The 23,811-nt window shown below is 31.3% G+C and overlaps 1 protein-coding gene across 2 annotated transcripts in view; it reads left to right on the top strand.

Moving 5' to 3' along the window:
* Window positions 1-2,958: 2,958 nt before the first annotated feature.
* Window positions 2,959-23,811, top strand: part of SLCO1B3 (solute carrier organic anion transporter family member 1B3) — a 37,340-nt gene continuing 16,487 nt past the window's right edge. The window contains exons 1-9 of one of the 2 annotated variants that reach the window (XM_023524096.1): window positions 2,959-3,007; window positions 7,166-7,314; window positions 12,162-12,303; window positions 15,223-15,355; window positions 16,731-16,852; window positions 18,012-18,152; window positions 18,350-18,448; window positions 19,122-19,364; window positions 22,354-22,518. In XM_023524096.1, coding sequence (XP_023379864.1) covers window positions 7,231-7,314; window positions 12,162-12,303; window positions 15,223-15,355; window positions 16,731-16,852; window positions 18,012-18,152; window positions 18,350-18,448; window positions 19,122-19,364; window positions 22,354-22,518 — 1,129 coding nt within the window. In that variant the 5' untranslated portion in view covers window positions 2,959-3,007; window positions 7,166-7,230. The remainder of the gene's footprint in view (window positions 3,008-7,165; window positions 7,315-12,161; window positions 12,304-15,222; window positions 15,356-16,730; window positions 16,853-18,011; window positions 18,153-18,349; window positions 18,449-19,121; window positions 19,365-22,353; window positions 22,519-23,811) is intronic. The other variant, XM_023524097.1, reaches the window with a different exon arrangement.

Genomic DNA, 23,811 nt, shown 5'->3' with positions numbered 1-23,811 from the left:
GTAGTTTTGGGTGTGACAAGGTTTAGGATATGTCCACTGGAATGAGCAGAAGCAAGATCATTGGAGGAGAAAAGTATAAAAAACTAAGAAGCAACAGAACTATAAGGATTCCCTTCATGGTCATTGAAACACCAATAATTATCATAGCAGTACTATTTTGAGAGATTAGCTTTGAATCAAAGGCTAAAATTGTCAAAGAATAAGTGACTTCTGCTGGTAGATGATTCCAAAAGAAGGATAAATAATAGTGTTTTTGGATATGAGATTCAAAATTATGGATTCTGAGGAAAGAGAATGTGAAAATGGGAAGGTGGGTTAGAAACTAGACAATCTGGTGTGGAGCAATAATGCAAAATGGAGAATGACGCAGCCCGCATTGATCGTGACAGCAGGGGAGGTACTCTTTTTAGGGAGGGACCAGATTTAAGTTAGAGCAACTAGGTAAAGTAAAAGAAATTTAGAGACAAGGCTAAAGATAAAGGTAATTCTACTTGTGATTAATTAACCATGAGTTCCAAAAGGCTCAAGAGAAGGATCTTAGTTCAGAACTGGGAGAGGAATAGAAGGTGAGGGGCAAAAACAGGCGTGTGGGGATCACATTGGAGGCGATGAGAGCAATTAGAGAATTCTTATTTTCTTGTGGTGGTGACTAACATAAGAGAGAAGACAGTTATAATAAAAGTCATCATGATGATGCCGGGGCTTAGCATCAGTGGGTAGAGGCAAATAGCCTCCTGGAGCTGCCTCTTGACCACCGCCAAGGGAGGTATGTTGGGCAGGTAGTAACAGATCTCTTTGAGTCTGAAGGCTCTCTCTTGAAGCATGCTTGTGGCACCCCTCTGAGAACTCCAGGAATAAAAACTATTGGAAAAAACATCTGGATACCAGTCTTAGAGATTTTATTTTTGTTCGCTTGATATGAATTAATTGCTTTAAATATTTATAATACACAGAGGTCATACAATGATATTAGGTATTGAATCTATAATGTATTAGGCACTGGGTAAAGCTCTTTACATACATTATTTAATCGTTACCCCAAGTATTGTCTTTCTATTTTATAGATGAGGATATTGTTGCTCAGAAAGTTTAAATAACCTGCTTAAGTCAATACTGTCAGCAAGTAGCAGAGACAAATTGGCATCAAATTTGATCAGACTTCAAAGAACATGATATGTCATCAGAGCTGTGATAATTATCTCTAAAGTAAAGATCAGTATTTTTTTAAAACAAATTTTGCAATACTCTTGACCCATGGATGTTAGCATAATATTGATCTTGAAATAACTGTTGCAACTCCTTTCCTCTGATCACTCGTTTTCTTTCACAAGTCGCAAAAGACAATCTCATTACTTAAACAGTCGTGGCAGAAGAGAGGTCACGGAAAATGCTCTTTGGCCTCTGAAAATACTCTAGAATCTCACCAGGTAGCTTTGGTTTAGGGATTAGAAAGATCTTCAGTTCATTTGTGCTATTCTACCTTCATTCTTTCTATATAGTTTTCTCTAATGATGTGATGTGCCTTGGTGGAATAGAAATTTGGAGAGAAAATCACTAACACAGGAACGCCTAAACTGTGTTTCCACTTTGAAAGAAAGGGAAATCCAAAAGCAACTGAAAATATTCTCTAGTTCTGCTACTGGAACTTGAAATTTGGCATTGCCTAAAAATTAAATGAAGGGCTTATTTAAAAAAAAAAAAGCATAATTTTTTTTTTTTTGCTCAACTGAATCGGATTCTCCTAGGTGTGGGCAGGACTGTCATAGATTCTGATTCAGCGGAGGACTGTTTGGGAGCCAGGGCCCTAATCTTCCTAGTCCCAGGTTTACATTTCTCAGTTCCTTTTAATTGGGAAATTAAGAATTTCCTAACCCTTCTCCCTCCCTACACTCTCTGTTTCTTCCCATGATGTCAATGCTTTCTAGAATAAACCAGAACAGAACTGATTTATCAAATAACAGAAATAAAACTTAAATACATATTGCTGAAGTTCTATCAAAAATTGTCCTTCAGAAATGATAAGGGGTAACAATGTTTTTACATGTGCATCCTTACATTATGTGTGTGTGTATTCACATGGCTCTCTATATAATAGCCCTATATAATAGCTGTTATGTATGTGTTCTCTATTTAATAGTATGTATTGAATAGCAACATATATAATATGACAAATATACATTTTTGTTCATTTGAGAGGAGAAGAGTTTGAATCTAATCTACATTAGTATACCGCCAGAACAGAGCCCAATGTCTGAGGATAGAGGTATAGTAGAAAGTCAAAAATGTTTGACTGACTGAGTGAATGAATGAATGAACAAATAAAACTTAACCTCTCCTCAAGAAAACTTTCGGTTGGTTCAAGATCCCCACTTCTCTAAAAACCAAGTCGATAGAAAAAAATTATGTGACTGGTCTTTCTTTAGGTTTCAATGTAAGGAATCTATCACGCAAAGTAGTCTTGACTTTTGCCATTTTTTAAAAATGTTGTCACTTGGAAGATCTATATTGTAATGAAGTAGTGCTTTAATTCCATATGGGGCATCTAATATCCACTCACATCATATTAGCACTGCCCCTCGGTATCAAGTAAAAAGAGTGTACTCTATTTTTTGAGTGCTAAAGTACCCTGTAGACACATTTTAAAAAATTCCTTGAATTTGGAAGAGTTTTAAATATCTTGGATAATATGTTATATTTTTATATTTAAAGAAAAAAATGTTATGCAGTTTAGTTAAGTAAACAAATACAAGTTATTCTCAGAAATAAAGTTTAATAATTAAACTTTAACAGAAAAATATTTTATATTCTGACAAATATAACTTTTAAGATAGGAGTCTGGAACAGACTCTTAGAATAGCTAGTTAATTTTTTTCTAGTTGCCTAAGACAATGACCTGATGGTTAATCATTATTGGACTGATTTAAAAAAAAAAACTAATAAAACAACTACTTAAAGTCTTTAACAACAAAGAGATGGACTTGCTGCTGCTGTAGGATTCTAAGTCCAGGTAAGAATCTTTGAGATTCTCTAATTTCAATGTTTCTTCTATGTGAGAACATTCCACAAATTTCAAGGACAAAATATTTTGATGGACATGATAAATATTACACATTTTTTGCCTGTTTCTTCTACACATTTATGTTCTAAGATCTTAAAACCTATTAAATATCCCTTCTAGAGATAGATGAACCACAGGTTTATATATGTTTAAAAATAAAATACAGAAAATCAGACATTCATAATTTAAAAATAGTTTGAAATCCAGTTCTTACTACTTTCTCAACAACAAGTCTGAAAAAGTGAACCTCTGGTTACCTTCCAAAATATGCTACTAGGCAATTATTTTCACTAACTACATAGAATAATGAGATTTACTCCCTATTTCTTTGATTCTATCTTAACTGGATAATTTGGAGTGGAGAATTAGCTGGCAAACATCAAGAAATAGGATGTCTCTCAAAGTTGCTTTCCCACCTCTAGTTTCCTTTTTTCAACTCAAGTTTGACTCAAGGTGAGGGAAGAGAAAGATTTTTCTAGGTAATTTCATCTCATCAAATGAAAAAAAAATCTGCTTAGCACAGTTCCTCATACAAACTAAAGACTCAATAAATGTTAGTTCCCTTCTCCCATTCAGAAAGGTAGCTACCCTTGTAAGACGATTGTTATTGTCAAAGTAAGGTGGAGGATGGGGGAAGGTGTCCCTACAAGAGGGCGAAGAAGTTAGTAAGTGCCATTTTCCCTTTTCCCCTCCTCAGTTCCACAAGGACATGGTAGAAAATGGGTCACTTGTTTGTACTGCTTTTCTGTGATCCTTCAAATAATAAAAGCCTTAACAGATGAACAGAGGCCGGTGAGAATCTGCCCTCCACTCCATCCCAATCAAATTAGGCAGAACGGGGTTGTGCTGCTCAGGGAAGAGGAGCAATGCTCCATCTGAATGCCTGTGGTCCTGTCTTATAAACATACTGAGTCCTCAAAAATTCATTTATATGTCATTTGTTTAGAATTCTGAGAAAAAAAAAATATGTCCAGAGATAACTATGTGAAATGTCTCTAAGTCAGGCTTAAAGTGCCATGGTGAAGTAAAAGTGTGGTGTTTAGAGTCAAGCCTATATGGATAATCTAACTTTCTAATTACTTTGTAGTTACTTGTTACAATTTAATCTTTCTCAGAAATGAGAAAACAAGTGCTTTCATTTCCAATATTTTTTCTGGATATTTTTCCCAATATCTAGGAGAGAAGTATAGAATAGTCTGTCTGGGAAAGCTGTGAAAATACAAGAAGAGTAATAATATATTACAAGGTATATTCCCCAGTGAAGCAGCAGTGTGGGAGAGGTTATTTTAATTGAGGGTAACTGGGAAAACATCTAAGAGAGGTGACTTGGAGCAGCATTACAACCAAGAGATGAGAAAGAACATTATAGATTGAGAGGACACATATAGGGAGCTGAGAGTTTTTTCTGGAGACATTGGTTCCATATGACTGAAGATGTGTTTAGGTGTATTGAGAAATGAGACTGAAAACAAGTGTTGGTTTCAGTTTGTGAAGAATCTCAAGTAGGAAGTGTGAATATTATTTTGTATGGTACAAGGGACCTCTGAAAGATTCTGAGGATACATGTATGTATAGGACAGAGAGAAGGCTGAGAGACAGGATAATCATAATTTAATCAGTTGCAATAAACAAGGCTAAGAGTGGTGACATAATAGTCTTCAAGAATATTGGTTCAATGGCCAAAAACAAAAAACAAAAAACAAACCATTAAAGCTAAAGGGTGACTATCCACTTTGCAAATCATTCATAAAGATTTACAATTATAAGATTAAGTGGTAAAAAATGATTTTCTAACATTTAAATCCTGAGGGATGATACAGAAAGAGATATTCATTAAAAAAAAAAAACATATAAAATTTATCAAAAGGCAGCTTATGACTTTGAGACCACCAAACTACTGATTTTTCCCTCCACTCTACTCAGTAACTACACAGATGCAGGCATGTATGGAGCACAGGCAAAAAGTAGAATAACATAACTGAGATTCACTTACATGTATATAGGTGTGGGTTTCTGCATTCATATGTGTGCTTATATACACTCACGTATACAAAAGTGGTAATATCTTCAGATATTTATCATTTCTATATTTACACATTTATTAAATATACATTGTATATATTCATGGTCTTTATAAGTAAGGAATCAATAAATCCTTGTTGAATAAATTAATGAATAAAATATACTGTTGATCCTCATTACTTATGGATTCTTTTCGCAAATTTGCCTACTCACTGAAATTTATTTGTAACCCCAAAATCAGTATGGCAGGTCTTTCATGGTCATTCACATACTTGCACCAAGTGGCAAAAATTTTGAGTTGTTCAATATCTGTGTTCCCAGCTGAGGTCAAACAAGATGTGGTTCTGCCCTCTTGTTTCAGCTCTCACACTGTGAACAAGTGATGTTTTCCTACTCTATATAGTGCCATATTTTTTATTTTTGTGCTTTTTATTGGTGATTTTGCTGTTATAATGCTTCCCAGGCATACAGTGCTGAAGTTAAACACATGCTTGTTACGTAGCGCAACATTATTAGATTAACAATATAAATTAAATAAAGTGTCTTTAAACAGAAGCACACATAAGACATTAATCAGCTGATAAAAATGTTGTGACCAGAGACACACAGGAACCTAACCCTGTCTAGGAGCAACATTCAGTATTTGCTAGTTCAGTGTTTGCAGCAATTTTAGAACATAACTACTGCAAATAATGAGAATGAACTGTATATAGAATATATATTAAATATTGCATAGTTAATGCCTTATTGGTAAGCATATATCTATGCTTATGTGTTTCAATACATAAATAGATATTTTAGATACATAAATGTGTATTATGCACATATGTATAAACAAGAACAGATTTTCTAAACCTCAGTGAAGAAACAACTAATTTATATAAAAGAACAAACTTAAGGAACAAATTGACTAATTTTTCCAGTCTTTAAAATGGGGGATTAATAACTCAAAATTAAAATTCCTCTTTCACTTTGATCTCCAAACTCCAGTGGGTATTTATCCTATAGCTCTGATCACATAAAATAAAATGAGATATTACGAAAGTTTTCTAATATAAAATAATTAGCTACGACCTAAATATTTATCAACAATGTAACACCCTGCATCCCTAACAAAACTGAGGGAGCCATTTATTAATATAAACTTAAGTATATAAAGCAAGAGTATATAAAACAGAATAAAAAAAATAAGTTATCTTTTTTAATAAAAAAGGTAACTTATCTTTTGTTAGATAACAATGTTAGTGGCATCCTGCCATTTGTATTCAAAGGAAAATATTACGCATTTAACTAAAAATGCATATTATATTTCTGGATAAGATTCACTGAAAATTGATAGCGTTAGTCCTCAGGAAGAGAAACTAGATGCTAGGGTTGTGGGTTAGAGGAAGAATTTTTAATACATGTCTTTTTGCTCTTTCATACTTTCAACTACGTGCATATATTTTCTCTTCAAAAATAAATGAACAAAATTAAAATTAAGTAAGGTCATGGTGGTAGTAATCTCAAGCGTGGACAGAGTCTGTCTGAGAGATGCTTGAAGTACACTTTGCTCTTCTTAACAAATCCCAACTTTACCTGCTTTTCAAGCCTGGTTCCAGAGATATCTGTTCTATGAAAACTTCTTAAGCCACCATAATTACATTATTTTTATACCCATTTTGACTATCTGTTATGTGCAAGGCATTGTTTGGAACTTTGTAAAGCTATAAAGATAAATTAAATATGTATTTGCCTTCTTAAATCTTATAATGTAGATATGTAGAAAATAAAAGTTAATTTCTATAATTAAAAATTTTTAAATCTAATCTAGTGTGTGATTCTATATAATCTTATTTATTTTCTATTTCAATTTTTTCTCCATAAATGTATCTTTCTAACTAAATTATAATCTCCTAAAGCTAAGATTCTATGTGTGCATTTTTTTATGTCCAGCATTTAGCAGGCCCAGTGCTCAGGACGCAGTAGGCCCTGAATAAATATTAGTGAATTTATGAATTGAGTGATATTGATTTTGTGGCTTTATTTATTTCTATAATGTATATTGTTAAAGTGAAATAAGTTATTCTTTTCCTCCCCGAATAGGTCATCATTTGAACAAAACACCAGCAACAATTGAAACACAGTCACATAACATCTGTATTTCAAGGATGGACCAAAATCAACATTTGAATAAGACAGCAGAAGCACAACCATCGCAGAAAAGGAAAAGTAGATGCTGCAGTGGATTCAAGGTAGAATGAGTTTCATGTTTCCAAACTAAAATAATTGAAAGGGAAACTTTTCTTTAAAGAAACAGCAACTCATATTTAGAAAGAACATTACATTTCAAATTTGAGTTTTCTACTGAAACATACATTAAAATATTAACCAAATGATCTATATTTTGATTTAAATGTTTCAAATCTGAAAAAATATTTTGAGTGACATTTCTGATAGTTATTAGTTTATTAATGTTAAAAATTTAGAAATATTTTGGTATCTTCTCTTTGGTTCTTGATGGGCCAAAAAAATTATAAATGTGTTTAAAATAAAATAAGTTGTATAATAGGTAATATATAAAAATAGTCATGCTTGACATATAAACAGAGAAGATTAATCAGCCTTATGAATCACTTTGTAGTCTTGACCTATTTAAATTTTTTTAGAGAACAGCATTTTTTATTTAAATAACTTAAATAATAACATCTGATGGAAAAAAGAGATCCGCAATAACAGTGAAAAGACCTGGCCCAAAGATCTAGCTTCTGACTTAAGAAAGACATTTAATTTCTCTATATACGAGTTAGTACAAGTAATAATCTTGTCTCTTACTTTTGTCACACAATTGTGAGACTCTAAATGATATAGACTGTATTGGGATTTTCATAGATAAGAAAAAGTACACTCTGAGCATAGTGTTGAAGAAACCAAGACTCAGGGAAATTAAGAAATTTGCCTGAAGTCATCTAGCTTATGAAAGCTCCTGAACCAAAGTTAAAGAATTTAAGGCCACATAGGAAAGTCTTGAAGAAATAAAAAAATCACGACTGACTTTTATTCATATTTTCTGTGGTTTCTTCAGTCAGACGCCATCTTATCTACCTGAATAAAGACCACAGAGATCAGATTCGATTGCAGTAACCTTACATAAGGTCTCTTTTAACTTTGTGCAGGGAACATGAATTCTGTTTGTTTTCAGCAATTACTGGTAAAGTTTGTTCTGATGAAATATTTGAATAATATTTACACAGAATGACAGTCACAAGGAAAAGGTACTGGTTAATGCAATTGTATTGCATTCCATTGTCTAGGGGTAATATGATATGCTGCATTATTTCTTCTTTTAAATATTGAGGGTTAAAGTGATTTTGTTTGCACATGTATACCAAGGTGACAACAAACTGGCTGAAACAAATAAGATTACCGGAGCTGTCTCACGTAGCATATTTAGAAAAAAGCTAGGAGTTAGCAAGTTAGCAGTGCATATAAAGTATGTTAATTACAGCCTAATAATGAAGACCAGAGAAGCAATAATAATAGTAATAATAATAGCTAACATTTATTGAACACAATATATGCCAGACAGGAGTCTAGTGTTTTATTTTTATTAGTGGATTTCTACCAGCTAGATGCTATCATCCCCCTTTAACAGATGAAAAAACTTAAATACAGAGAGTTCAAATGACTTCCCCAAGGTCCTCAAACTACTATGTGGTAGAGTCAAGGTCCAAATTCAGGCAGTCTGATTCTAAATCCCAGGCTCTCAATTTCACTCTATATTGCTAAAGTAACTGTGGATTTTCATAATACTAGTACCCTCAAGATGTTCTGATAAACAGGAATTTAGAAGTAGACTGTTTGATGGTCTTCTTCATTCTACACTAGAGGTCTGCTAAGTATTTCTCAGAGGCACACACATACACACATGTTGTTACTGACATGCATATACAAACTCAGTAGGTAAAAATGTATAAAGTACAAATAAATAAGACACTTTTAAATAACAACATTCTTTGATTCTTTCTTATCTCTTTCCCTTAATTTTTGAACTGAATCAACTAGATTATATAGACCCTGCCAGTATATCCTTCATCTTTGCACTTATTCTTTCTGAATATCAGGTTGCTTATACCTCTATGTTGTAATGAAAATTCTTTAACAAGACAAAAGTTTTTGATACATTTGCATCAAATAGAAGAGCAAAAGTGAAAGTTCCCCCTTTCTGTTTTCATTTCCACTACCCCTCCAGAAATCATCAGAATAACCATCCCCTATGTAACCATCAACAGTATCAATATTCCATAGTTTTCCTCCAGCTCACTTTCCTCCAGGCACATTAGCCTTTTTGCTATTTCTCAAAAATGCCAAGCATAATTCTGACTTGGAAAAGTTTACACTAACTGTTACTGCTTCTGAAATGTTATATTTCCAGATATCTTGCTCTTTCGTTTCATTCAAATCTGTTTAAACATTACCTCATCCCTGACCACCCCATATAAAAATAGCATTTCCTATCCATAGCTCAGTTACCAACTTGATTTTTTATAGCATTCACCATCACCTGATACACATACACACACATACGTATGTGTGTGTTTGCCCTTCATTGCATAAAACAATACAAATTTATCACAGTTTTGTAATAATTTTACAGCTCTGAAGTTGAGAACTGTGAAATGGGTCTTATTGGACTAAAATCAAGGACTTGTCAGGGCTGTGTTCCTTTTTGGAGACTCTAGAGGACAGTCTTTTTTCTTGTCTTTTCCAACTTCCAGAGACTGCCCGATGTTCTTGACTCATAGCTCTCTTATTTATTCAAAGCTAGTGGTCAAATATTTCTCATGTTGCATCACATTAACACTGATTCTTCCGCCTCCCTTATATATTTAAAAGACCCCTGCAATTACAGTGGGTTAACCAGGATAATTCAGGATAAACCTTTTAAAGTCATTCCACTTTGCCATGTTACCTAATACACTCATAGGTAAGCAAAATAATGGCCCTCAAAGATGTTCAGATCTTGATCTCCAAAAGCTCGATAAATATATACATATATTTATATATGTTTATATAAATTAGTATACATATATTTGTATATTTATATTTATATGTTATATAAACATATGTATGTTTATAAAATTGTTTTTTACTCATATAGCAGTGGTTTGTACATTTTTAATGCTATATAGAATTTCATTATATGAATATACCATAATTTATTTCTCTTACTGTCTATGGGCATTTAGATTGTTATCAGGGATTTTCTATTATAAATAATGATGGTATGAATATTCTCTTGCATATCTCCTGGTATACCCAGAATTTTTCTTGACAATATCTGTGACTGAAATTTCTAGATCATAGAGTATATAAATGTCAATGTTATAGGATAATGCTTAATTGCTATTTAAGTGGTCACACTAATTTATATGATTACAAAAATTTATAAGAGAAAATAGGGATAAATGTTTCCTCCAGCACTTGGCATTATCAGACTTTTTTATTTTTACCATTTAAAAGATTGATTTTCTAATTTTTTTTTTTTCAGATAATTTGTTGTTAGTGCATGGACACGCAACTGATTTGTATAGAAATGCAACTTTTGAGTGTTGCTTTTGCATTCTGTGTCTGTCTTTACTGAATTAATTTATTAGTTCTTGTTTTATAAAGTCTTTAGAGTTTTCTACATATAAGATCATGTTCTCTGAAAGCAAAGGCAATTTTACTTCTTCCTTTACAGTCTGCATACCTTTTATTTATTTTTCTTGCCTACCTACTCTGGTTAGAACTTCCAGTACCATGTTGAATAGAAGAGGCAAGGGTCGACATACTTGCCTCTTCTGTTCAACATGGTACTGGAAAAGCTTTCAGTTTTTCACCATTGAATATGATAGCTATGGGCTTTTTATATATGGCCTTTATTATGTTGAGGTAGTTTCTTCTATTCTTAGTTTGTTGAGTGTTTTTATCATGAAAGGATGTTGAATTTTTTGTCAAATGCTTTTATGCATCTATTGACATGATCATTTGGTTTTGTCCTTCATTTCGTTAATATAATGTATCACAAAGATCAATTTTCATGTTAAACCACATGTGCATTCCAGGTATAAATTCCACTTGGTCAAAGTGTATAATCCTCTTAATGTATTGTTGGATTCTGTTTGGTAGTATTTTGTTAAGGATTTTTGCATCAATATTCATCAGGGATATTGATCTGTAGTTTTCTTATGATGTATTTGTCTGGCTTTGATATCAGTATAATGTGGACTCATACAAAGAATTTGAAAGTGTTCCTCCTCTTCAAATCTTTGGAAAAGTTTTAAAAATATTTAAATTATTTTTTCTTTAAATTTTTGATAGAATTCTCCAATAAAGCCATCTGGTCCTGGGCTTTCTTTGTTGGAAAGTTTTTGATTACAGCTTCAATCTCCTCACTAGATCTAAATCTATTTAGACATTTTATTTATTTGTGATTCAGTCTTGATAGGTTTTATGTTTCTAGTAACTTCTCTATTTCTTCTGGTTTACCCAATTTGTTGGCATATAATTGTTCATAGTCGTCCCTTAATTCATTTTATTTCTCTGACATCGTTTGTAATGTTTCCTCTTTCATTTTTAATTTTAGCTATTTGAATCTTCTCTTTTACTTAGTTAATTTAGTTTAGGGTTTTTTCAATTTCGTTGATCTCTTCAAAAATCTAACTCAACTTCGTTGATTTTTTTCCTATTCCCTTTTTCATATATCTCTACTCTAATCTTTATTAGTTCCTTTTTTTCTGATAACTTTGGGTTTAGTTTAGTCTTTTTTTTCTAGGTCCATGAAGTGTAAGTTTAGGTTATTAATTAGAGATCTTTATTTTTTAATACAATCACTTATCACCATAAACTTTCCTCTTAGTACTGTTTTTACTACATCCCATATAGATATGGTTTGATATGTTGTGATTAAGCAATACCAATTGGCATAGAGGAAAGGTAGGTATGTTTTTTATTATAAAAATAATGTTATAAGTAAAGAAGAAAAGCAATTTTAATTCTATGCACAAATAAACATTGTAGTTCTATAAGCATTTTTCCTTTTCTTTCTGCTTTTTCTTAGATGTTCTTTGCAGCCCTGTCATTCAGCTTTATTTCTAAGGCACTAAGTGCAGCCATTATGAAAAGTTCCATCACTCAGATAGAAAGGAGATTTGACATATCATCTTCTGTTGCTGGCTTGATCGATGGAAGCTTTGAAATTGGTAATTTCTATTTCTACTTTGATTTTTACTTAGTAACCCAATTTGCACAGGTTATAACTGTTCATATGTGCTCTACGCTACCTGTTCTCAGCCAGAGGTAAATTTGCTACCAGGGGCAAGTTGACAATATCTGGAGACATTTTTGGTTGTCATAACTGAGAGGAAAAGGGCTGCTAATGGCACTTAACAGTGGAGGTCAGGGATGCTGCTAAACATTCTACAATGCACAGGACAGCCCCCACAACAAAGAATTATACATTCCAGAATGTCAACAGTGCAGAGGTTGAAAAACCCTGATCTACACAATCTCATTACTTGCAAACAAATACTTTGCAGGACTTTACCTTCCCTCCTTCAAGATTTCTTAGTGTAAAAAAATGGTTGTAAAGAGGATTATGATTCTAGTGATTTGAAGAGAGAGGAGCAACCTATGTTAAGTTTCTACTGTTTAAATGGGTATAAAATTTGGGGTTAAAAGTCTTTTTTTTTAGAACACTGAATATGCTGCTTTGTTGTCTTCATTTTAATTTGAATATCTCCAATAATAATGAGGTTTTATATAATTATTGAACATTATATTCTCTTATTTTCTAAATTGGTAGCTCATTACCTATGCTCATTTTTCTTTGTGTTTTTTTCACTATTTGGTAACTGAAAAAGACTAACAACTTATGTCTTTTGAATAAATTATAAATAATTTCTACAAGTACTTTTTCTTTTAGCTTTATTTAAAATATATTTAGATATTGAGTATTCAAAAAATAATTGTATAAAGCAAGCCCCATCTACCCTTTTGTTATGAATCCTGCCTTTTCATGATTCAGAGGATATTGCACCCTAAATATCCTTTAATTTTTCACCTCCCTAGTTTAATGAAACCATCTAGAATTTTAGTATTAGACTGTTATTAGCTTTAAATCTAATTTACTATATATGTCCTTTATTGAGAAATTGATCCTTAATATTTGTTAAACCTTGTAGCTATTTAACAGCAATTATTTGGACATGGTTATAGGTTTTACCGGTTTCTTTGCTTACCACTGTTTCTTGAATTTTATGACTTTAAGTTTCATATTTAAATTTTCTGAAGTGTATCTTCCAGTGGTTATTTTTTTCCAGACATATTTTCTGAGCACTTACTTGTTGGAAACTCTGTTTATTTTACTATTATATTTAAGTAATAATTTGAGTATGTAATTAAAAGTACAAACTCTTTTTTTATCAGAACATTTAAAACATTTATCCACTGTTTTATAACACCTAATGTTGTATATGAAAAATCATTACAAGTATCATTGTCATGCGCTGATAAGAATTTATGCTTTATCCTTAAATTTTAGAAATTTTATCAGCATATATCTAGGACTGTCTCTTTTACATTATTTATGCTGGAGAAATGCAGATATTTTCATCCGAAAGATTGAGACTTCTTCTAGTTCAGGGAATTTAATTATTTATTTTTAATTTGTTTCTTTCTCTCTATTTTCTTTTTTATTTTTTCTGGAACATATATAAAGTGAACATTAAATTTTCTGGCTATTTTATTCCAGTTAGTTTTTCTTTCTAAAATTCTATCTTTTTGTCCTTATGTTCTATAAATATTCTTTGAAGCCATCTTACATCTTATCATATCAGGTCCCAATATTTACATTATTTCTATGATATTTTTAATTGCTAACAATGCTTTATTATTATTATTTTTAGTCTGCCAGTATTATTTTATGGATACCCTTATACCTCTAGAGATACTAACTGGATATTTTTTAAGTTTCCCCTTTTTTTAGTTTCCTTATTTAACTGTTTCTTCATGGGTTACTTAATCTACTGGTACATTTTGGGGTTTTTATTTCAAGCTATTTTTTTTCCCATCAAATGTTCAATAATTATTGATTGTTTTCTGTTTGTTATTATACTTGTGGCCCCTGATGGAACAGAATGGTTTGACTCCCTCCACTTGGAATGCTCTTCTCCTGCCTGCCTTTCTTTTAATTTCATAAAAATTTCTTTATTTTTATTTTTAAATTATGTTTAAATACTTTCCAATTATTTCCCCTGATTATTTTGTAATGCTTTTTAATTAGAGCAGTAATTTTTTTCTGGAATTTTAAAAAATTATTTTCATATATACAGTACATTGGTTAAACATTTATGTGATTTATGAAATGATCCCCAATTACTCTATTTTCCCTCTGGCTATATGCATAGCCATTACATTACTGCTGACTGTACTCCCTATGCCGTGCTCCCCATCCCTGTAACCATCTATCAACCACTAATTTATCTCTTCTTTCTCTTTTTAATCTAAATAATTTATACTCAACATTAAAATTCAAGTGGCCCTTCTTCCAGGAAACTTTTCTGAAACCCTTAATTAACTTAAGTTCCCTCTTTCTGTGGTCTAACAGCACCTCTATTTTTCTATTTTTTTCACTGGTATGCAAGTTCCTTGAGGACCAATATCATGGTTCATTCTTTTCTATATTTCTGGCTCCTAGTACCATGGAAGTTGCTTAACTGGAATTTAATGAATGCTAGACATGAATGAATACATGCATAAATTAATACCTTTCCCTCTGGTCAGGAAGATTTCCTCCATTTTTTTCTCCATTCCAAAACAATCTAGTTAACTCCAAATTCCTCAATAAAATTTTGCTTCACTAATATTCTCAAGTAATTCAAGTGCTTTCTTTTGTATCTGAAACCTATTCTACTTATTATTAATACCATAAAACTTTCTAGTGAATGGTTTAATGTGAGTTTCATCTTTTCAAGTAAATTACATGGTCTTTGAGGGAAGATACCATGTCCTATGCTCTGTTTGTATTCATTCTGGGGCCTTCCATTAACTGGACATAAAAGTAGACTCAGTCAATGTTTGCTATAATGAATCATTTAAAAATAATTTTGTTCTCTTTCTAGGAAATTTGATTTTGATTGTATTTGTGAGTTACTTTGGATCCAAACTACACAGACCAAAGATAATTGGAATTGGTTGCATTATTATGGGAATTGGATGTTTTTTAACTGCTTTACCACATTTCTTCATGGGATAGTAAGTGTTAAACAGTTCTATGCCATTAATTATCATCTACTTGCAAATTAATGGTAGAATTTATTTATTTTCTTATTAAATAAGCAGTTACATTTTGAGAAGAATACCTACTAAGTATATGTAGAAATGGTTTCTTTTTTATGTAATAATTAACTTATTGATGTATCTACCCTGGCTTTCACTAAATTTGAAACACTAATATAAGAAAATGTATTTCTTATTGTTGGTTACAGTCAAAAATATTGAATGTCTCTTGCTTATGGATTTATATCTTTACCATTTGCATATATAGTTTGTCATTGATTTGGTCTTTGGCTATCTTCCTAACTTTATCTTATACTGCCCTTCACACTCTAGGCCTGCAATTTTTCAGATGCATCCTAATATGTCATACCTTTGCACATGGTGTTTATTACAATCGTGAATATATTTTCTTCTCTGTCTACCTATTAAACTTCTATCCATCTTTAAGATTCATCTCATATGTCATCTTCACAGGGAAGTCTTCTCTAATCCACCCCCATCCCCACCTCAAGTAAAGCCGATCATCTTTTTTTCTTTGCAACAACTCAGGAGCCGGTATATTAAACTTACAACTTTTATTATACATGTTTATCTTAGAGAGTGCAAAATTCCCTAACTACAAAATCTTTGAAGCTGAGTATAATGCCTGGCATACAGTATGCTGCCCTTGGAGCTCATGAGGTACCTCAGTGTTTTTGGATGTCAGCATTAGTCTTTATTCTAGTGCCATCTCTGTTGTTCCTATTAAGATCTTCTTCACTAAATTGAAATGGATTAGAACTTCTTAAGCTAAATTTTAAAGAGTTAGGCTTATGACTGTGTGTGTATATGTGTGCGTGTGTCCATGAAAGAAAATTAGACAGATTATTAATAGAAAATATAGATGAATTGGTGTACATTATAGATTGATTTGGAAAACACTGCTCTAAATTTTATTAAATGTTATCATAAAGTTTATCAGATAGTTTAGATTGTGATTGGCTTTGGATTGTGGATGCTAACTGTATCTATCCATCTTCAAAGAGATGGATAGATACAGTTAGCATTTTTTAAAAGCATAAAACCAAGGTATTTCATATCTTGAATATGATATAAGCACTCCTAGGATGATAGTTACATGATAGATAACCCACCTTGTCTGGGGAGTATTGATGATATTTCTGAGTGAACACTCTCATTTCATTTTCATCCATCACCTCTCCTAAAATACAGGTTGGGAAATTGACAAAGAAGTCTGATAATTTGGAAAAGAGAATGGTGCAAATAAAGTGGAAAATTCCTCTGTATTTCTGGGAAAAGTAAAAATATTCATTACACAAGCAAAATTTTAAATCTAGTGATGTTCTTACAGTTACAGGTATTCTAAAGAAGTCTATAATAATCCATTAAAGAATTCAACATCAAGCTTATCAACCTGCTTAATTAATCAAAATTTGTTAGTCAATAATACATCACCTGAGATACCAGAAAAAGGTAAATATTGAATTAACATTAGTGAATATTAATGTCATTGATAAATATTTTAAAATATATTATTATAATTACAACTGTAAAAGTTATTTCGATATTCATTAGCAAAATTAAAATAAATAGAAAAAATTTTCAGCTTACAATAGTATTTATATTATATATAAAGAGCTTTTAGAAGTAATAAAAAGAAGAGTATTTTGGTAGGAAATTAGTTAAGATTATGCATTTAAAATAAGAGGGAAATGGCAGAAATATGTAGAAATGTAACTATGAAAAATGAAAATTATTTCACCAATTAAAAAAATTTTACTTATTATAACACAAATCTAATGTGTAATTATAAATTATAATACTAATTAAAGATTTTTCTGCATATCAGATAGGAAAAGATTAAAAATAAGAATAAATGAAGTAGAGGAAAAAGACATTATATGTATTACTAGAGGTGTATAAATTTCTAACTCTTTCTGAACGTTAATTTTCAATGTAGTAAAGAACAAAAATATACATAATATTTTGCTTAGATCAGTAATTCTACTTTTACTGATTTATCTTACGAGAATAATCGGGATGCACGAGGATTTATTTATGATTATAGCCCTGGCATCCTTGTTTAGGAGAATAAAAAATTAGAAATATTTTGTAAGTAAAAAGTAAGAGATTGATAAAAAAAAAAAATTGTGAAGCTTTTATTCATCATACTACTCTGCTGTCATTAAAATCACGATGTAAAAAATCTTAATAACATGGGGAAATTGTCATAATATGGTGTTAAGCATTATAAAAGTAGATTACAATAAGAATTGGATATTTAAATATATAATGAACATATTATGTGCACCGAAAATATGATAGATATATACAAACATGAGAAGTGGTTCTCTGTGTGTGGTTGGATTTCAGATCATTTTTAAAATTAAATTTATTGAGATGACATTGGTTAATAAAGTTATATAGGTTTCAACAGATCATTTTTACTTGTTTTCTTTGTGCTTTTCTGTATTTCCAAATTTTGAAAAGTGAATATGAATCACTCATAATTAAAAAAAAAGCAAAAAATTTCTTAAATAAAATAATTAAGGGGTTAATGTAGTCAAGTTTAGCATTCTAACAGGAATGCTAAAATTAATGTTTAAAATAAAACACTCTCTTGTCTACATAGGTAGGGAATCTGAGTCATATATGTGGATATATGTCCTAATGGGTAATATGCTTCGTGGAATGGGGGAAACCCCCATACAACCCTTGGGAATTTCTTACATTGATGATTTTGCTGGAGAAGGAGAGTCTTCCTTTTATTTAGGTAATGTACAGAAAATATTAAATTTTATTATTACTTTCCATGGATCCACCTTTGATAATAGTGTTTCTAAATTTATTCTTATATGTATTTTTAAAAATTATTGGAAGGCTATGTCACATAATATTACTTTAAAAAGCATATTGAAGAATAACCATGTATTCTTGGCATCTGATAAAATTGTTTTATAATATTTTCAGGTAGTTTGTTTTCAATAGCAATGATTGGTCCAATCCTTGGCTTTACACTCGGATCTCAGCTTTCTAAAATATATGTGGACATTGGATATGTAGATTTGAGTAAGTACGATCAGAACAAGGTGACAAGATAATGCTTTTCAAGTACAGAATGTCATTCTTCTAAATAATTAAGTTTATTCTTTCACTAATAGTCCTTTACTATCTGTGAAAAGTTACAAATCAGAAATAAATGTATTAATAACCAGAATAAAAATAAAATTCAACTTATATTTATACCAGGCTCTTATAACTAAGTCTAAAATAAAATAAAATAAATAATAACTTGCTAAAGATTAGTTGATTCAAAATAATTGCAAACTAATTAATGCTTTCTTGACCTCAGGAGATGGGGTCAGTAGAATTTTTCAGACAATAAGGATTCATGTAGTTTCCATAATCAGTCCTTAAATGGTTTGCAGGCATAAATGTTCAACGATGACTGACAATTGCTCAGTTATATCACCAGAAAAGCCACCAAGTTTATGCAGGCCCAGGCAATGACAACAATGTCATGACTGATTCCTAAACAATAACAATTGTATGATGTCATTCAATTGTAGGCTTATCCTCATTTCGGAAATGACAAAGTGTGAAAAAAGAAAATAATGTGTTAGAATTGATGAAATGCAGTTTACTTGCTTTATTTCTGAAGGAGAATAATCATTACCATTCTAGCCCAGCATTTATTGCATTTCAAAATAATTTTTGACTGGCCTTTAATTTTTTATTCTAGGCAGTATCAGAATAACTCCTAAGGACTCTCGTTGGGTTGGTGCTTGGTGGCTTGGTTTTCTTTTGGCCGGACTATTATCCATTATTTCTTCCATACCATTTTTTTTCTTGTCTAAAAATCTGGATAAACCACAGAAAGAAAGGAAAGTTTCAATAAGTTCACATGTGCTCAAAACAAATGAGGAAAGGAGTCAAATGGGTAATTCGACAAACCATGGGCAAAATGTTAATGAAAATATGACTGGTAAGTATTTCATAGTTATAGTCAATTCGGAATTCTTAATCCCAGTGAAAGGGAAGCATGAGTATTCCCAAATAATAAGTCATATTCCAAACACCAAGAGTTAGCTTTCTTCTGACTAAATTTAGCTGAATTATTTTTCTAAGATTCCTAAAATTAATCAGTGTTTTTTGAACACATACCAACTCTCTAAAGAGAATAGAATTAGGTTTATGGTCTTTAGCAGGGAGAAACCAACCTAAGGCAAAAATCGTCTGTTACTTGTAAACCAGAGTATATATTCATTTCTAAATTTTATACTGTAAACTATGAAGGTTAAAAAGACTATAATATTTCATTCACTCTTTCATTTATACAAATAGTACCAGGTACCATACTATGCCCTGGTGATAGAATATGGCTTCTGTTTTCTAAGAATTCACAATCTGGGGGGTTGTCCTGAAAAGTATACAGACGGTTGCAATGCAGTGTGAAAGTACTATGATAAAGTTAAATATAAGGAAGAATGAGTACTTATAAACTGGTAAACTTAGCTATTCTTAGGTGGAGAGATAGAATGAGGAGAAAGAAGTCAGAGTTGGTTTCTCTCTAAATAATTGGAGTAAGATTTTTTTCCCTTGGTAATCATATAGCACAAAGTTTGCTTACCTAAATATTAAAAAACGAAGTAGAAGCAATGGTAGTAATTAAGATTATCAAAGTCAGTCATGTGAATAATAATCTTCTACCATTTGATAGTGCGTTCCCTTTCAAATATAAACTCTGAGGACTAATGGAGAACAGTTTAGAAGCAATACTCCGGAGAACGATCCAGCAGCAGTCAGAACAAAATAGTTGAAACAATGAGGCATTAGCAGAGTTTGTAAAAGCCCGAGCAGAGTGATAATTAAACCCTTGGTGACCTTTTCAAGTTGAAGTTGAAGAATTAAAGATTCTCAGATGTTCTTCCCCTCACTAATTTTATTGTTACATTTTCTTCCCCATCACTCTAATTCGAAAGCAATGATTTGTTGGAAGAAGCTTGTATTGGCTCTTGAGACAAAGCTGTTAAATTTTTAGCTACATTAGTAGCTTGAAATTGGCTATTGTGGGAGAATTTACCATCTCTTATTACCGTGGAGATTGGGAAAAACTACAAATCAGGCCTTGTTTCCCCAAGAGTCCATTGTTAAACATTTACCAGCACACACTGAGTTAGAAGTTCTGAAATTTAACATGCACATTAAAAATAGCATACCAAGGCATTTTCATTTGGTCTATGCTGTTCTAACTGTACTCAATCAAATCCATAAAAAGTAGTGGATTATCTAAACCCATAAAGAATGTGGTTGACTGTGAGCCCAAAATCAATGTAGCAGATAATGAATATGCAAAAACAGGACAATTGTAAACATCATCTGTATTATCAACTGTGTTTGTAGGATAGTGGCCAGAAAAGTAAAGAGGGCCTTAATTATGTGATATTAGGAATAGATGAAATTATTAAGAACATTTAGTCAGAAAAAAAATATTGGATTTGTTCTATATGTTTTTGAGTAGAAATAAGACTAATTGGTTAGAAAAAAAATAAAGAAATATTTCGGTTCATTACAAAAACAATTTGTAAACAATGAGAATTATCCAAAATTAGACCAAATTTCTTTCTGAGGTAGTCAGCTTAATGTCACTTGATGTATTTATTGATCCAATTATTGAGAATGTATGGTAGATCATGATCGTGTAGAAGTTCAGACCAGAAGAGATCCAGGTTTGCACTCACCTCAAAAATTCAGTGATTTGGTGAACCCATCTGCTCCATTTCTTTTGATCAAATATCACAACTCACTTTGCATGCCTAACAAGTCAGTGGTCCTTCCTGATAGCGGAGTTTCATGAAGAAAAGTTTAGCATTTTGGCTTAACAATTTTAAATGTTATTTATTCATGTTATAAGTTTCTCTATCTCTTCTTTTTTTCTCTTCTCCAATCTTTGCCCTCTCTTTTCTTATTAAAAGCAGATGAAACTACTTCTTAATTGCCATTGGATGGAAGGTTTGATTCTGACCATATCTATTGAAAACTTAGAGATTTCTACAGAACAAGATCTTTCAAAGTTCGTGTCATCCCTCTCTCAATAACTGTATCTGGTTCTGTCTTTCTAGACTGATAATTCCTCCTGTTTTTCTGAGTAGCTCCTTTCAATTCCCATACGGGTGGTTGACCTGTTGGTCACAGATCCAGATAACATAATTCTTGCCACAAACAGAAGTTATGAATTTTTTACACATTTATTTGTAGGCACAGATTGTTGTACTATTGTCGCGATGTCCTCTGAGACATAATATTATTATTCTTGGCTTCTCCTTAAACCTTAAGAAAGGTAATTTATAATACTGACAGCTTTACTGAGGCAGTATTTTAAGGTAGAAAAGCTGTATACCAGGAAACGAGAGATCTATATCCTGGTACCAAATTGATCTTTATGATTTCTGAACCTTAGTTTCCTTATTTCTATGAGCTTTAGATTATACTATCTGTAAGGTAATTTTCTACTTAATAATTATATTATTAACATAATAATTATATTATTAAGTGCTAATAAATAAGTGACATTGCATGTCTTATTTACTTTTGTTTCTTGAGCACCTAGAATATTGCCTGGTACCCAATTGAAAACCAAATATTTGTTGAATTAATTAATTAATTAATTAATGAGGTATGTAATTGTATGGTAGAGTGGTAAAAATAATCAAATACAAAGTGAATGAAACAAGTTGCAAAACAGTATGCACGTATAATCCCATTTTGGGGTAAAATAAACTAAATAAATGTTAATGTGATATGGAAAAAAATGAAGAAGTATATGAAAAAACTGTTGATAGGGTTATAGGGTATTCTGATTTTATGTGTTATGCATTTATGTAATTTTAAATCTTATATAACTTATAAGATTAAGATACTACTATATATTTAAGCTGCATTATTATATTTCCTTTACATTTATGTTTTTGTAGGTTTTTTCCGGTCCTTAAAAAGCATTCTTACCAATCCCCTATATGTTTTATTTTTGGTTTTGACATTGATACAATCCAGTGGCTTTATTGGTGCTATTACTTATCTCTTAAAATACATAGAGCAACAGTATGATAAGTCAACATCTGAGGCTAACACTGTGATTGGTAAGACATATTGTTTATGTTTGCTTAATGGGCAATGTATAACCAAGTAATTGAGTTCCAAATGACATTTTGTTGTGACGGTGATTTCATATTTTAGTAAATGTAATTTTAATTTATTCTTTTACAAATCTTACCAAATTTGTCAATCTTGTGATATAATCATGCTGTATTTGAAGTTGTATCTTACATTATTTTTGAGGAGATGAATTCCTGAAGAAAAATTGTGCATTAATAAAATATTTAGACATGGTATTTGCTAATTAGATCTTATAATTTAGTGCTGAGATGAGATCCAGAGACAAATCCTTTTATAATGTAATTATTATATTTCCATAATTCATTAACTTTGATTCAGGACCAAGATACTTAGAGAAAATAAAACATTGATGTTATCCAAAGAAAAATCAATTTAACCACATCATAGATGTCTACATAATTCAAAACAAAAATCATATCATAAAGAGGTTTTTTGGCTCCAATATCTATTTCTAATGACATGAGACTTGCTTATGAAGGAAAGGTTTTTATTAACAGTAGAATTGATAAATTCTTTCCCTGCACCCAGTATAATATAAAATTCTTAACAGCAGTACATTACCCAGTACAGTGCCCATCACATTGTAGAAAATTAATAAATATTTGATAAACTAAATTGAATTTATCAAGTGATATGTGAGTAGGTCATAAGTAAATAAGAAAATAATCATTCTGTATAATGCTCTCACTGAACTTAAGATAAAAGTTTAAACTGCAATAGTTAAGTTTGACTCCCAATAAGGTTCCCAGCCTGAATTTTTTTGTTAGAAGGGTCTTCACCTTTAATAACTCTTGTAGGACAATGCAATAGAAAAGTTATAAAAGTGATTAATCATTTTTAACTATATAGGGACTGTTTATCATCTCAGGTATATGTGCGTATGGATGCATAAAGAAGAGATATTCAAGTATTCATTTCTAAAGTTCTGGAAAAATTTAGAAAAAAGTTTTAAGACTGGAATTCTTTATTTTGAGGAAATATAAAGGATTTCAGATGGTAGGATGAAAGTTTTATAGGCAGGAAGATGATATTTTGCTGTGTTTTCCAGAAAAAAAAAGTGCCCCACAGAAACCTTCAGACATACAAATATTCTCATTCACTAACTTTTGCTATTGGGGAAACTCAGCCCTCAGCATTGGCAGGAAAAAATTATTTTTATCTTTCTTATGTGGTACACTGGTCCCCTAACTCTATCCTGGCCTGAAAGTCTTCTACTTAATAATGAATAAGATTGGATGAATTTGGTTGATATACAG

Source organism: Pteropus vampyrus, unplaced genomic scaffold (assembly GCF_000151845.1).
Source record: "Pteropus vampyrus isolate Shadow unplaced genomic scaffold, Pvam_2.0 Scaffold444, whole genome shotgun sequence".
Taxonomy (NCBI): Eukaryota; Metazoa; Chordata; class Mammalia; order Chiroptera; family Pteropodidae; genus Pteropus; species Pteropus vampyrus.
This window is presented reverse-complemented; position numbering and strand designations above follow the sequence as displayed.